Source organism: Myotis nattereri, assembly GCF_964212035.1.
Source record: "Myotis nattereri genome assembly, chromosome: 1".
NCBI lineage: Eukaryota > Metazoa > Chordata > Mammalia > Chiroptera > Vespertilionidae > Myotis > Myotis nattereri.
This window is the reverse complement of record NC_138075.1, coordinates 155,872,107-155,886,794: the sequence shown is the minus strand read 5'-3', so window position 1 is coordinate 155,886,794 and position 14,688 is coordinate 155,872,107. Positions and strand designations below refer to the sequence as shown.

At 44.3% G+C, this 14,688-nt stretch overlaps 1 protein-coding gene across 1 annotated transcript in view; it reads left to right on the top strand.

Annotated features, from left to right (window-relative positions):
- Positions 1–5,730, top strand: part of SFMBT2 (Scm like with four mbt domains 2) — a 219,919-nt gene extending 214,189 nt beyond the window's left edge. The window contains exon 21 of the mRNA XM_081091132.1: positions 4,343–5,730. Within this exon, the coding sequence (XP_080947258.1) occupies positions 4,343–4,483 (141 nt within the window). The 3' untranslated portion in view covers positions 4,484–5,730. The remainder of the gene's footprint in view (positions 1–4,342) is intronic.
- The last annotated feature ends 8,958 nt before the right edge of the window (positions 5,731–14,688 follow it).

The window sequence follows — 14,688 nt, the reverse complement described above, 5'->3', positions numbered from 1 at the left end:
AATGAAAAATATGTCTCTCCAGACTTTAACTAATAAATGTTTTTCAATTGGTCCTAACACAGATAGAGGGCGGAGCCTCTCCCGCCCAGATGCCAGGTTATCCGTGGAGCTTGAGACCATTTGCACTGTGAAAGGTTAACAGGCTCATGCGTTGATTCCTTTTACAAGTTTCTAGTAATAAGCAAGTGAAAACAAAGCTGATTTGGGAAAAAGACTCAAGTGCTACGTATGCTGAGTCGTTTTTACTTTAGTGCTTCTAAGGCCTGTTTATAGCAGCATCTCAGAAAGTTCTCGCCTTCCCAGGCTAAGGCTTCTAAGACGTGAGGTATTCCCGGCAGGTTGCCACTTCTAGAGCCAAACAATGGGCAGGGCCCTCCCTTCAGTTGCTCTTCTCACACCAGTTATAAGCTTGATCCTGCATACCTGCTTATTTCTCGTGTAGAGAGAAAAATAGGTGGACTTTAATTGATAATAGCCTCATTGCTGTAATGTTAAATTTCACTATAGGCCATTTTGCCTGTCGCAATAGAAGGCTGTTACCCTGCTGTGCTACCTGAAGCACAGGGGCACTTGAGTCCTTTCCTGTTCAATCAGACCTTTAATGACTAATTTTTACTAATTTGTTCTATCATCTTTGAGCCCAAAGGCCACGGCTGTGATTGGTGAGGTCTCCAGTGGAACACTCCAGGTGCCATGTGAATTTTTAGATGAACTGGAAGGAGCCCAGTGTCTTTATTCACCAGCATGTGAAAAAAATCACAGGGCATGGAATGGTAATCGCTATGCCAGCTCGCTCCTCTGAATGTTGTAAACTCAGAGACTATCGTAATCACCAGGAGTATTTATAGAAATTATAAACTTCCCATTACTGGAATACATGCCTTATAATTTTTAAACATTATGGCAACTGCTTAAAAAATCTATATGCTGTAATTTCATGCTGTACAATGCGTATTAACCAGTAAAACCCTATACATTTATAACTAAACAAACACCAAACTCTCAAAAAAGTTTTGCCTATTCATTCACTTTTTATGAATGAGAGACATAGAATAATCAAAGAACCAAATTAGTGATTTATTTTAATAAAAATTTTCAGGATAATTTACAGGTTCACTTTAAGACTATTCCCTCCTCTTTCTACTTCAATAGACTTGAATGTTCCCATTAAGAAACTGCCATGTCCTATACTGACCTCTATATCAAACAAAAATAAAGTTAATTATGTCATGTGCTAAGCATAACTTTCACGTTGTGAATTCTATTACATTTCATTTTCTAAAAATTAGTAGTCCATTTGTGCTAATTCTGTGTTGAACATGACAAGTGATTTGCCAGCAGTTCTGAATTATATGAAAGTACATTTGTAAAAATTAAATTAACTGTGAGGTCTGTTACTACAAAATCAGTGGAAAGAAAAAAACCTTTTTTCAAACCAGAACAACAGCTGCATATGAGAGGAACTGTCAGGTGGGGTTCCTCCGGCATTCCTTGACTCCTTGCAGGGTCATGTGAGTTTTGCCAGCTTTGCCTCCATTCCCCTCCCTCCCCCTCCATCTCCTCTGTGGGGACCCTGCAGTGGATGTTGGTGATGCGTAGCCTGCAGCATGAGCTAGACATGTTGGTCAACCACATTGGATCACAGTGGCTACCACCATTGCTCTCCCATACCCGTGACAACCCGATGGTCAGGTCGCTAAATCTAGTGCTTTCAACAGGCAGCACGACACGTTGGTGTTTGGAAATCAGAGGTCTTATTTTATTCTTGGTAGCATATTCTTCTCAAAATAAGAACATCCTAGAGTTCTGTTTTACATCATCATGGAAGATGGCCAATGAGGTGAGAATCCTGAGGACAGCAGAGGCCCTGAGGGTGCTCAATGCAGGCAGCCTGCGCTTTAACCACTCCTCCCACTTGAGGTATCGGCCCGGTTGTCAGTTTTGCCCAGATAAAAAGCTGGTGTGCAGGATCGCTGTAATGAATCAGATGGTTTAGCCTGAATCCACCCCCGCCCCGTAATCTCTATCTTCCTGCAAATAGGAACGTCTCTGCAGATGACGTTCAACTGGGTTTCTCCCAGTTCTGTTAGTCCCAGATGTGCAGGGGCTGCCATGTGGGCACCGCAAGATTCACGAGAAGCGTTTAACTGCTCTGAAGAGGGAAGTTCAAAAATGTGCACTTGATTCCAACCATCCAGGTTGCCCACATTTAAAATTCAGGCCACAGGGAATGGACTTTCCCCACTACCCCAACCCCAATTGTGGCCTCAAAACGGAGACCTCTTAGAAACTTCAGGCACAGTCCCCTTAATTTCCACTGGCCATAAATGCTACTCTGAATTTTGTGTTTCCTGTGCCCTTAGTTGATTTTTTTCTTATACACAGCGTGCCTTTCTGCTAGTAGTGTAGGGGTCCCCTTTCCAGTACACTTCTGTGTCAGCACTTAGTACTGTTAGGCCTTGGGTTTTGTGGCTATAAAATTAAATTGCATTGTGGGCCTAATTTGTATTTCCCTGTTTCTGAGTGAGGGAATTATTATCTCTTACTAATTCCTTGATTCCTTAATAATTCCCCTTGTTCCCTCAGGTTTCAGCTTAGGTAACACCTACTCTCTGTAGCCTTCCTGACTCCTGTAAGATCAGTTCCGTTGTCCATTCAGTTTGAACCTGTAGCTCTGTGCCCATACATTAATCTGTCTGCATCATAATGGCCTGTTGGTCTGCCTCCCTTGAGATGCGTCGAGTCTCCTGGAAGGGGGCGGTCAATCAGTGTGATACCCCCAGAGATTATCAGAGTGTGCCTCACACTTAGTAGATTCTCAGTAGATGCTTGTTGAGTGAATGACATCCTCTCCTTACCTGTGTTACATGCCTGTGGCAGCCACCATCACTGAAATTGTCTACAGAGAGTTATATTTACATGTTAAGGCTGATTTTCAATTGTAATTGTTTTTCTATGCCCAAGGACGGCCATCATGACTAAGTGTGGATGTTAACAGCTGAGCTATTTCCTCACAAAGTTTAACACCACACAAACGTGAGTCTAGTTTCAATGCTGTCTCTAACTAGGTAGCTTTTTGGCATCAATTTCCATCTTTAAGAAAAGCTTCCATTTTCTAATATAAGTTCAGGTCTGTTCTATCCTGTTCTGTCAATTCCATTGAAGCTAATGGTTAAGCCTCCTGCTCATAGTTTTATACCATTAGTCTTCCTAAGGCTAACATTCATACTCATTTTGGTTTTTTGTTGTAGATATTTTCAAGACCGCTAAATAAACCATTAGTTTAAGAAATGAGCACCTATGTGACATTCACTGACAGGTGATGTCTGAGGTCACGCATGCAGTTGCATGACAGTGAAGTCTCCGTGGCTATGGCAGCCCTGGGCACACTGCTCCCCCGTGGCAGAAAGTCTGGTGTGCTAAGTGTCGGCTTATGCTCTCGTTCCATCCCTGACCTTTGTTGTGACCTTGGGCCCACAGTCTCCTGGAGCCTCAGTATATTTCTGGAGTATGAAGAGTGTACCGGTGAATGGAAAGAGGGATGGGAGTTACACTCACTTACTCAGTCAAACAACATCTACATAAATCAACCTGATTACTTATAGAACCAGTTGGGGGAAGGGGCAGGAATATCCAGTGGTGTGATCCTAAAGCTTTGCAGTGAGCCTTCCTTCTGCAGCCGGTGCAGTATCACCGACATTTAATGAATATCGTCACTGTGGGGCCCCTGTGTGTAGGCGGAGAAGGACTAATTAAGATAAAAATACAGGTAGCCCTTCCTTCTGGGTGATGTAGGTATGTGGATGTAGGTGTGTGTGTGTGTCTGAACACCTGTGTTTTCCTGAATGGAAAATTGTGCTGTGTAGCTGGTGTATTTTTCTAGCATCTTCTCACCATTCTGATGGTGAAATGGAAGACCTTTTCTCTTAGTGAAGAGCTTTTACCTTTAGTACAGAACCCTTTTCTAGTGCTCAGATTGCATCACAGCAGAGCATAGGAAGGACGGGGCCTGGGGGTGCGGGGTGCTCCCCCTGCAAGGGGCAGTGAGCTTAGGAGAAGAATTCCTGCAGCAGCTCACTTGTTACAGCGCTTCATCCCCACCCGCCTAGATGTGACTTTCAGAATAGCCAGATTATCTTTTAGCAAAAAGGATGTGGTAACCAAGAGATGAGACAACCATCCAGCCAAGTTGCTCTCTCTGCCCTCGCTCTCCAGAAAGAGAGGAGAGGAGAGCAGCCCCTCCCGCCCTGGACCCCGGGGTGAAGGCTGCTGGGACCACGGCGTCTCCTCGTCCCCTTGGTGCTCACTGTCTGGGCTCTAACCCGGCTTTATTTTCCAACAGGACATTGACGGTCAGGCGCTGCTGCTGCTGACTCTCCCTACGGTGCAGGAGTGCATGGAGCTGAAGCTGGGGCCCGCCATCAAGTTGTGCCATCAGATCGAGAGAGTTAAAGTGGCTTTCTACGCCCAGTATGCCAACTGACTCCACCCTCTGGGGAGGTGGCCCGTTATCTTGGTGATACAGTGTCTCGGGACAGGGTCCAGGACTGGAACTTCTATTTTTCCCTGGATACGTGAGATGGTTCATGCAGTCACCGGGAAGCGCGAAGCATGAAGGACCTCCTTCACCCCCCAGCCTGTTTCATAGTTCCATGTGTTCACAGCACACACCAGGACCACGGAAGTGGCCGTTGGAGGGTGTACATTAAAGTTCTGTGTCAGACCCTGCGGGATATGAAGAGCTTCTTTGTATAGCCACATCTCTCCTTTCTCCCACCCCAAAGCAGGCGGCTGCCTTCGAACAAGGTCCTAAACCAGGGCCCATGTTTCTTTGAAAACACCTGATGGTGCAGTTGATGTCTTTTCAATGTGACCGAGGAGGCTGCCTGGCTGGTATTTTTTGCTCTACTCATTCTCAGGCACATTCATAGATGCTTTTTTGTACCGATACACATGTGACTGTCACCACAGTTGGATCTTGGTGGCAACTAATTTCTCAAACACAGCTGTGGGCAATGTTTCAGGACATAGCTATAAAGAGATGGGCTAAACCTGCTCGCCCGTCAGAGGTGCCTTTTAGGAAGTTCGGGGGGTGAAGGAAGGCGGTGTGTCATGGCGATGAGACCATTTTCCTTGAGTAATGGGCACCTCTACTTGCAGGTTCTTTTATGGGATCTCAGATCTCTCATGTTCTAATGGAAGTGTGACTCTGTCTGGGAGGGACTCCTTTAGTCTCTTGGGAAATGTTGAGTTGTTTATTGAAGGAAAAGATTAATTTCGGAGAGCAGGAGTGGGAAGAGATTCGAGAGGAGCTTTTTACACACCAGCTACATGCCCTGAGCAGATTCTCTTTGAAGGCCATTCTCAGGGCTCGGCCCTGGCCACTCGTTTACAATAGGCCAACGCCTGCGGCTGAGCGAGCACTGGACCTGAGTCAGGCCTGGTCTTTACCTGGCGCGGCCAATTACTAACTGTGATCTTGGGTGGTGATCACTCTGCACCTCATTCCTGCCAAGTGACAGGTTGGGACATTAGGACTGGAGCAGTGAGCACACGTTCTCCTGTCTCCATTCTGCTCCTGCTAAGGGAAGAGTCCAGGTTGGCCAAAATGAGAAACAGAGTAAATGGGGACAAGGGGAGGTCCCCATAGCTTTTAACTCTGTCAATCCTGCAGCTCACTCTGGCTTTAGGTTCTTAGGACAGTCCTTGGGCAATGTTTATTAAATTGGTAAAGAAAGATCTTCGACTCTGAGAATGGCTGGTTGTTTGTACCAAACACTTCATGTGTGTATGCCCCTGAGTGATCCAATATGTATATATTCAAACCCAGATGGACTACTCTATTCTGTTACGGTAGTTGCCCAAATACCTTTTTAAACTTCACGTTGTGCAGGAGTGAACACCAAAGGCAGAGGCTGCCCACCTTCAGTAACTTTTTCACTGTAATCACCTTGATCTTTTCGCTTTGATCAGAGTCTCAACAATCCCACTAACACCATGGCAGGGGCCTGGGGGTTGGGGGGCTTATTAGCTGCTCATACTTCTGCTACATTTTAAGGTGGGATTGTCAGATTTGGGAATGTTTGATTACTAATGCCAAACTGTACTAACATTCTGCCACTGTTCCAGATGAAAATGGAAAACAAATATTTTGCGGTTGAGACATTTTCATCTCCCTGTAGCCGATTTCTACAGTCCAGTTCAAACATGTGGCAGATGCATTTGCCTGGGGACCACTGACGGAAGGACCCCTGTCTTAAGCACCGTTGTGAGGATGGAAGTGTCTGCGGTGATTCTTGCTTGGCTTGCAGTCCATTCTCTCTACTAAGTGAAAGTTCCGACCCCCTCTCGGTGTCCCGCCCCTGCCTTCTCAGCCGCTTGCTTTTGGCCTTAAATGCTCGGTCTTGTGGAGTTAAACTCTGTCCAACAATTGGGAAGGGTATCCATTTCAAGATCTTGGCATTCTCCCTGTGCTGACTCATTTATGGTCTCTCACTGTGGCCTTTCCAAGCTCAGCTCTTTCTGTTGCATTTGAAACTGGAAGGAAGGATGTAGCAGCCGAAACCCAGCAAGGTGCTTGCAGCACGGACGTCTCCTTCTCATGCCCTCTCCAGGATGACACACAGGAGGAGGCGCGGCACTCAAGCAGATTTCCTGGGGGAGTATCTGGAGCCACCCACCCAGAGGAGCTGGAAGGCTCCCACCAGGCAGCCCGGACAAGAGCTGGCCACCACTGCTGGGGGGGCTTCCTGCTCCCCACAGGGCCCGGTGCCCAAGACTCTCCTCTCCCTGTCTCCCTCTGCACTCTGCTTTGTGTGTGAGGAGGACACGCCTGCCACCACAGGCAGAAGGCCAGCCCTGAGTGATCACCCTGAAGTGATCTCATGCCATCTCCTGGCCCTTCTGGGAGCCAAGATAATGTTTCAGGATCAAGAAGATGCTTTTGCTCCAAGTGTTGTTATGTCCTCCTGAACTTGGGTTCTCTGGGAATTTCCGTGGTGGTGGGTATAACTTCACGCCAGTAGCAACTGGGCTACAGAACCATAAGGTGGTGTTCGTTTCTCTGTACGAGCCACCTCTCACCAGCTTCTGTCTTAGAAATAGGGCCAACTGCCAGGAGCATTTTACTGTGCTGTTAACTGTGTCTCTTAGGGCAGGAAATACTGATGTTACACCTGTTACCGCCTCCTCCCCCAAATGCCACCACAGCCCCTAAGTCAAAACGCTCCTACAAGCGATGCTCCTCCCTTGTCCATTCCAGATACTGTGATCTCGCCTCTGTCGCTCTGAGGGACCAAAGTCCTGTCCTCTGTGTCTCCGGACCCCGCACACACCATGCCGCTCATTACCTCTTGGAATGGCTGGGACGCGCGTTTCCCGTGCCCTGGGCCAGCAGACACTGCCAATCTGGGCAGGCGTATGCCTTGAGAAGCAGAAATGCCACCTCACCTTTAATGGCAAAGGTCCGTCATCACTCGATCCCACTCGAAATCGAAGGGAGCTTGTTTCCACCTCTAACTTCTTGACTTCTTTGTACTGTGTTGGGAAAATACTCTCCACAAAAATATAGGCGTAAAAACCTAACAAGAGCAGGGTATGACTGGCATAACAGAACTTACTGTGCTTTTCAAAAAACAAACAAACAAACAACAAGAAAAAAAACAGGCAAAGACCAACTCCTTCACCATGGAGTTGTGTAGCTTGAAGAACTCATCCATTCCTTTTAAAGTTAGGTTCATTTGATCAAAGTTTGACTCACGGTGGTTGAGCAGTACAGCTGTTGGTTAGGTTGCTTTACCTTAGTTGATCATATTTGAAAGATGATTTCCTGTGTTTGCTTTGATTTGTTTCTCGATAAATTAAAGCGACTCAGACGTTGAACACTGCCCCCTCTGACCCTGACTACAATCTTCAGCAGGTTGATGTTGATCAGCCTTTGAAGACTGGTCTCCGTTTCCTAATTTGTCTCCTAGGATTTTGAGTGTTGTATCAAGCAAGTTCTGAGCTTTTCCTTTTATCTCATACCAAACACCTCTTTCTAAGAGCTGTTCTCCCTTCGTTTTGGGAGTACTAGGTGTTTTCATACTTCTTTTGTAGAACACCCATTTATATTTATTTCTGTATATAGAACTATAAAAACAGGAGTGTTAAAATCTTTGTTGTGGTTTGAACATCGTTGTTGCTTTTTTTGGTTAAGATGGTAAACCTAGGTTCCAAGTACTCTATTCTGTCTTTAGAAAGCTGTGATCGCGTGTGCAATGATTTGAAGGGAAAAATAGTAACTGAAGGTGTCTGTTGTTTTTAAGGATGAGATCATTGGAGAGAGATGCACACTGCCCATGTCTCTTTGGTGCAATAACTAACTAGCAACTGTTACAATTTAATGATTCTCTTATTTATTCACTTTACTTTTCTTTTTAAGGGATTTCTAGAATCCCTTTAACTTGGTTGAATCTTTCAGTTCATTGATTTTTGTAGCTCTTATCACTAAAGTTGGTTTACAAGTATCCAAAACATGATGTGATAAAATCGAATTGGGTTATTTTCTCCCACTTCGTTTATGTAAAAATTGTAATTGCTGACACCTGGGGTTTGGTTAAAAGCACCTCTAGTTTATATGATAAATAGTTACAGTGTCCTGAGCTGCAGACTCTCCATCTTACTGCTTTTGTTTTAAATGGCCAGGATTTGGTACCGGTAAATACGTAGTCTTGTCACATAACCAAGCAGAGTGGTGCTTCCTATGCGCGAAAGAGCAGCATTGAGGAAAAAGGAAAGTTTGGGGGCAGGCTGAAAATCACCTTATGTTGGGAAATTGGAGGCAACATTTTTTAAGTGGCAGAAAAAATAATGATCTCATTTGTTGTTCAAAATGAAAGCTAGCATGATATCTGGAAGTGTAAATGGTCCCTAGTCGTGAATGTTGAAAGCCCTTTTCCTGTTTTGCATTCCAGTTTGAAGAGTTTGTGTTGAAATTTGAGTCATCTATCTTGTGTATGTTTCAGTGCATAAAAGGGAAAATTGGGGGTTTTGCTTTTGAGATTTGCAGGACAAAAGAGCATGTTGTTGGTTTGTTGTAAGATTGTATTCTGTATATATGTTTTCATGTAAATAAATGAAAATCTATATCAGAGTTATATTTTAATTTTTATTCTTAATGAAAAAAGCCCTTTTTACTTGAAAAAAAAATGTAAGCCACATTGTTAATAAAGTAAAAATAAATTCTATGGTGGTGTTTGTGTCTTTGCGTTGAAGGTTATTAATTATTTTTAAGGTTTGTGTTAGAATTAATTTTTTTTCTTGCTCTGTGCTAAAACATATGTTACAGAGTTTTAATAAACATGGCTCTCAAAATCCTATGTAAACTTTCAGGGTCACCTGCTAGCTCTGCAACATTTTACTCAAAGAGCCTGTGTTTGCTCTTTTCATTGAAACATTACTCTATATCCTGCATGCTCACCTCTAGCTTCCCCGCTTTCAGTGATTGCAGTTGCTCTATGATTACCTGGTGCATTAGTGCAAGTGCTACTTTATGTCTCTGAGAAGGATAATAACCACATTTGTACTTATCACTGCCCTTAAGTGTCGTGAGTGAGTCTCAGGTGTCTCCGTTGGAAGAGGAAGAGGTCCCTTTGTCATCGCCCTGTCACGGGGCTCTCGGAGGCGGGTCGTGCTCCTGTCTACTCTGCCCTACTGACTCAGGTAACTGCCTAGAGACAGCAGGAAGGTGAACGGGGGCAGGAAGCACTTAGGGAAAGGAGGTAGAGGGATCCTGCACAATTTCTCCTCCCAACTGCAGACACTCTCAAGCCTCTTAATATACTTTGACCCTGCTGACAAGTTCTGCATATAGAAATCTTTGTTTCATTTTTAATCATGGGAGCTATTTCTCTCAGTAAAACCTTAACAACAAAAAGAAAGCCTCAGAGGACAGACAAAAATGGGAAGCAAATTGTTCACTTTCTCAAAATACATTAGAAGCAAATCAGGCAAGAGTAATATGCATGAGTATGTATGACTATTGTATTTCTATTTGTAATGAAGATTTTTGATAACAAAGACATTTAAAGGCTGTATAATAAAGCAAAATAACAACAGTAAAACACTTTTCCAGAACTTTCCTTGTCTGAACACCATAGAACCACTTCACCAGATGCAAGTGTTTTGCAAAATGACATTATTTTCAAGGTGTGTCCCTACCCCTCTTTGCTTCCACAACATCCAGACTGGTCTCAGGGCTGCCTGGGCTGGGAATTACAACCCCCAATCTTGGGAGGACAGTCCACACGCTGAGGGAATTACAGGATGTGGCTAATGTCCCCTGCAGAAGCTGGGGAACTTACATGGGAGTAGCTGAGGCTTTTAGACCAAACGGACAGCATATAAGACGATGTGGGAAATTTGAGAAGTTGGGCATTTACCCATGACTTGGGATTCAATATTCTTGTACGGATAACTTGGAGCCAGTCTACGGATTACCTGGGATGGTTCCCTGATGTTGGCTCACCGTGAACAAGTCGGGAATTCCAGAATGTCCTTGTCCTGGCATTGAAGAAGTCAGACGGTTGGAAATGTAATGGATACATATGTAAATCAGGGCTGCTTCCCTCTGAATACAGTTTACAGAGACGTTGACTTGTGCTTCCTTCCCCTCTTGGGGAAAAAGGTGAGGGCATCTGTTCTCAGCGTGTGAGGACAGGATGTCACAGAGAGTGTGAGTGCATCTGAGTGACACAGGGACTCAGTGTTGAGACGATGAACGCACCCCAGATTGGCTCAGCGTCCATGGCCTTCCCCGCTGTGCAGCTCCTCTGTGGATATCCTAGCCACTGCGGCTGCTGCTTCATCTCCCACCGCCTCCGCTGTCTTGCCTCCCCTAAGGTGAGCGCCGGCTCCCTCACACCATCTCATGCCTGCCCTGGAGGCAGCCACGGGCACCCTGGCACTCAGAGCCATTGCACTGGGCTCATCAAAGCTTCAATTCCTCCCATCCTTTCTGGACTCCGATGAAGCGCTGGGCTGTGGAATGTGGCTGCTTCAGGTGACAGAATTTGGAGGTGCCAGGGAGTTCATGTCCCCTGGACAAACTCTGATCAAGGATGTGGCCAGCAAATAAACTCCTCGGCCATCCCGCCTAGATGGACTTTCCCCGTGTGGTGGAGTGGACAGTCTGTCCAGAGACATCCCCTGGTCTGAGCAGCTACCTGTGTTCTTGTGGATCACGGCCAGCTCTCTAATGAACTGCTTTGTATTGACTTGCCCCCTCCAGGCCTAACTTCCCTCAGCCTGGGATTCCACCACCAAAGAATCAGCTTGTAACCTTGTTTTCCAGGGAACTAGCCTGAGACAAGGGGGCAGCCATTATTATGCTTCATTATACTATGTGACCATAATAACGACAAAATATTCCAGTGAAATCCAGCTGTCACCTGGAGCCTTGTAGACCTACCAGCCTGGTGCCACTGGGGCTGCTCATGGAATCCTCTTAGAATTTAAGGCATGGGTTGGAAATTCAAGTTTCAAATATTCTTTCTGGTTATTGAAATAATGTTGGTGCATTGTAGACAATTTGGAAAAATAAAGGACAGTTATTAAATTGACTCATTATGACCAACTACCACTTTATCATATTTCCATATGTATTTATAACACAATATTGAAGTCAAGCTGTTTAAACCATGTAAAAGTTTTTCACTAACTTATTTTGTAATGTTCTCTGGGGCAGAGTTCATGTTTTTATATATCTAATGTTTTTATTTTAAATGTTTCAACAATTTTTAAAGTAATTCAGCATAACAAATGTTACACCCAGCTTTGGAAAATATTGTTTTGCCATATTTACTTTGGATTTATATATTTTGTAAAATCTTACAGACAGCACTGAAACCCCCTTTATCTATGATCTGATTTTCCTTCCTTCCCCTCTTGTCCCAGGTGTAACAGCAATTCTGATTAGAATGTGTTCCATTTCTAGGCATCATATAATCATAATAATGTACACACTGTTCTATGGGTTTTCTACAGATTAGTGAGGTGTTGTGCTACTTGCATCATATTGCAATTTGCTTATGTTTTTGCTTATTATTATTTTTATGAGACTTTTGCATGCTAGTATTTGTTCCTCATTATTTTTACTGCTGCATAAATTTGATGGAATGCATCATGATTTACTTGTCCATTCTCATACCGTTGGATCTTTAAGTTCTCCGCTATTTCAAAGAATGTTGCCGTGAAGATTTTCATGCAGTTAGTTCTTCTTATGCACACAGGAAGCAGTGTCCCTGAGGAGGGTTGCCCTGGCTGTGCCAGGGGCATCCTAGGCAGCGGTTCCAGTTTGCACTCCTGCCAGGCGTGTGTGGGAGTGACCCTGCTCCGCATCCTTGCCCACAGTTGGCAGAGTTTTTCATTATTGTCAGTCTGATGAGTGTGGAAATGGTAACTCTAGCGTTTTGATTTACATTTCTCTAATCATTAGTAAAGTTTACCATCTTTTTGCATGCTTATTGGCCATTTGTGTTTTCTTTGTGAATTGCCTGCTCATAATCTGAACAGATCCTCATTTTTTCTCCCTCTTTTCCATCTTTCTTTCTGATTTAGAAGGGTTTTTAAAGGTAACTTCTTAACATTAATCCCGATTGCTTGTGTTACAAATGTGTTTCTCTACATCAGTGGTTCTCAACCTTCCTAATGCCATGACCTTTTAATACAGTTCCTCATGCTGTGGTGACCCCCAATTTCATTGTTACAAATTGAACATAATTAAAGCATAGTGATTAATCACAAAACAATATTTAATTATATATGTGTTTTCCGATGGTCTTGTCGACTTCTGTGAAAGGGTCGTTTGACCCCCAAAGGGGTCGCGACCCACAGGTTGAGAACCGCTGCTCTACATTGTTCTTGACTTGTTACTTTATTTTGTCCTTTGTAATTCAGAAAGGTTTTAATTTTAATTTATTTCAATATATTATTCTCTATCTTTATGATTATTGCTTTTATTCTCTTGTTTAAGAAAATTCTTCTCTGAAAACATAAGGTGATTTCTTATATTTTCTTTAAAAAGTTAGTCAGTTTGACTTTTTCCAATCTCTCTAGAATGTACATATATAGGATGTCCCAAAAAGTGTATATACACTTTAACAGCTGATAAAGCACTTAATTTTCACTGATTTGAAATAATGGGTGAAGTCAGACTATGTACAAAGAAAATGTATCCTAAAGTGCCACCAAACATTTTTTATGGGGATACATAAAAGATAAAATTTATGGTACAAAACCAGCAGCAATCACATTGAAGGCACACAAATAACAAACAAAATGATTCTTGATGTTTGCAATTCCATTGCTTTGCATTATCAGCAGTGCCTGGACCAGACTGGTCATCAGTTTGAAATAAGCATTAACAAAAAAAAATATTTCTGTAGGAAGAGAAACTAAGATGGCGGCATAGGTAAACACCGGGAAATTGCTGCCTCCCACAACCACTTCAAAAATACAACAAAAAGACAAAAACGGACATCATCCAGAACTACAGGAAGGCTGGCTGAGTGGAAATTCTACAACTAGAAGGAAAGAGAAAAACACACTGAGAGCCAGAGGAGCTGCGGAAGTAAAGTGCAGAGGTATGGAGGGTCTCTCGCGCGCGTGTGCGCAAGGAAAGGGGCTGGCACCTGAGGATGTGACTGTCTTTTTGAATCAGGAGGGAGTCACAAGCTCCCGACTGCTCTGAACTCCAGTTCCGGGAAGTCTCCGGGGACCCAGGACTCATACAGGGAGAAACTGGACTGTCTGGCAGCAGGCAGAACTCTGAACTTGATGGCAGCTTTCCCTCAGAGGTGCTTGCAGCAATTATCCGGACACTGAGGGCTGAAGACCAGCCATAGATGCTTGCTCCGCCCTTTGATTCCCTGAGACCCCGTTCCACTCAGGTTGTGGCAGAGAATTTTGCATATGAATGCCCTGGCCTTTGCAACCTGAAAATTACCTAACAAATTGCAGCTGGGCCAGACAGACCCAGAACTTCCAAGAGAAGGCCCAAGGCCCCACAGCAGCTTGCATTGCTTCACAGCTGGGCCTCATCAGGGCACCTCCAAACTCCAAAAAAGGAAGGGGAATCTGCAGTTCTCTTCGTAGCTCCTGCTGGGTAACCTTAGGAAGAGGCTAAATTAGCACCTCCTTAGATCCAAGAGCCAGTGTACCCAGTGGTCAGAGGGGGACCATCCAGATTACAACTCCTCAGATCCATAAGGGACACACTCAGGGTGCAGACTCAGTGAGCACCAAAGCCCCACTGAAGCAAGTCTTGCCCCAGAAGGGTGTCATCAGCACAGAAGTTCTTCCACTACAGACACAGCTGATTCTCACTGCCAATTGGCCTGGAGGTCAATTCCTCCCAGTGATCCTACAACAATCAAGGCATAACTACAACAAGACTGTGCACAAAGCCCACAAGGGGGTACACCAAGAGTGTCCACCTCAGGTAACTGGGGAGGCTGAGCCACTGGGCCCTACAGGACACCTAGCACACAAAACCACTCTACCAACACAGGGAAGGATAAAAAATGGGGAGACAAAGAAACAGGTCACAAATGACAGAAATGGAGGAAAGCAAATGACTGGATATAGAGTTCAAGGCCACATTTATAAGGTTTTTCAAGAATTTTATGGAAACCGCCGATAAACTTAGTG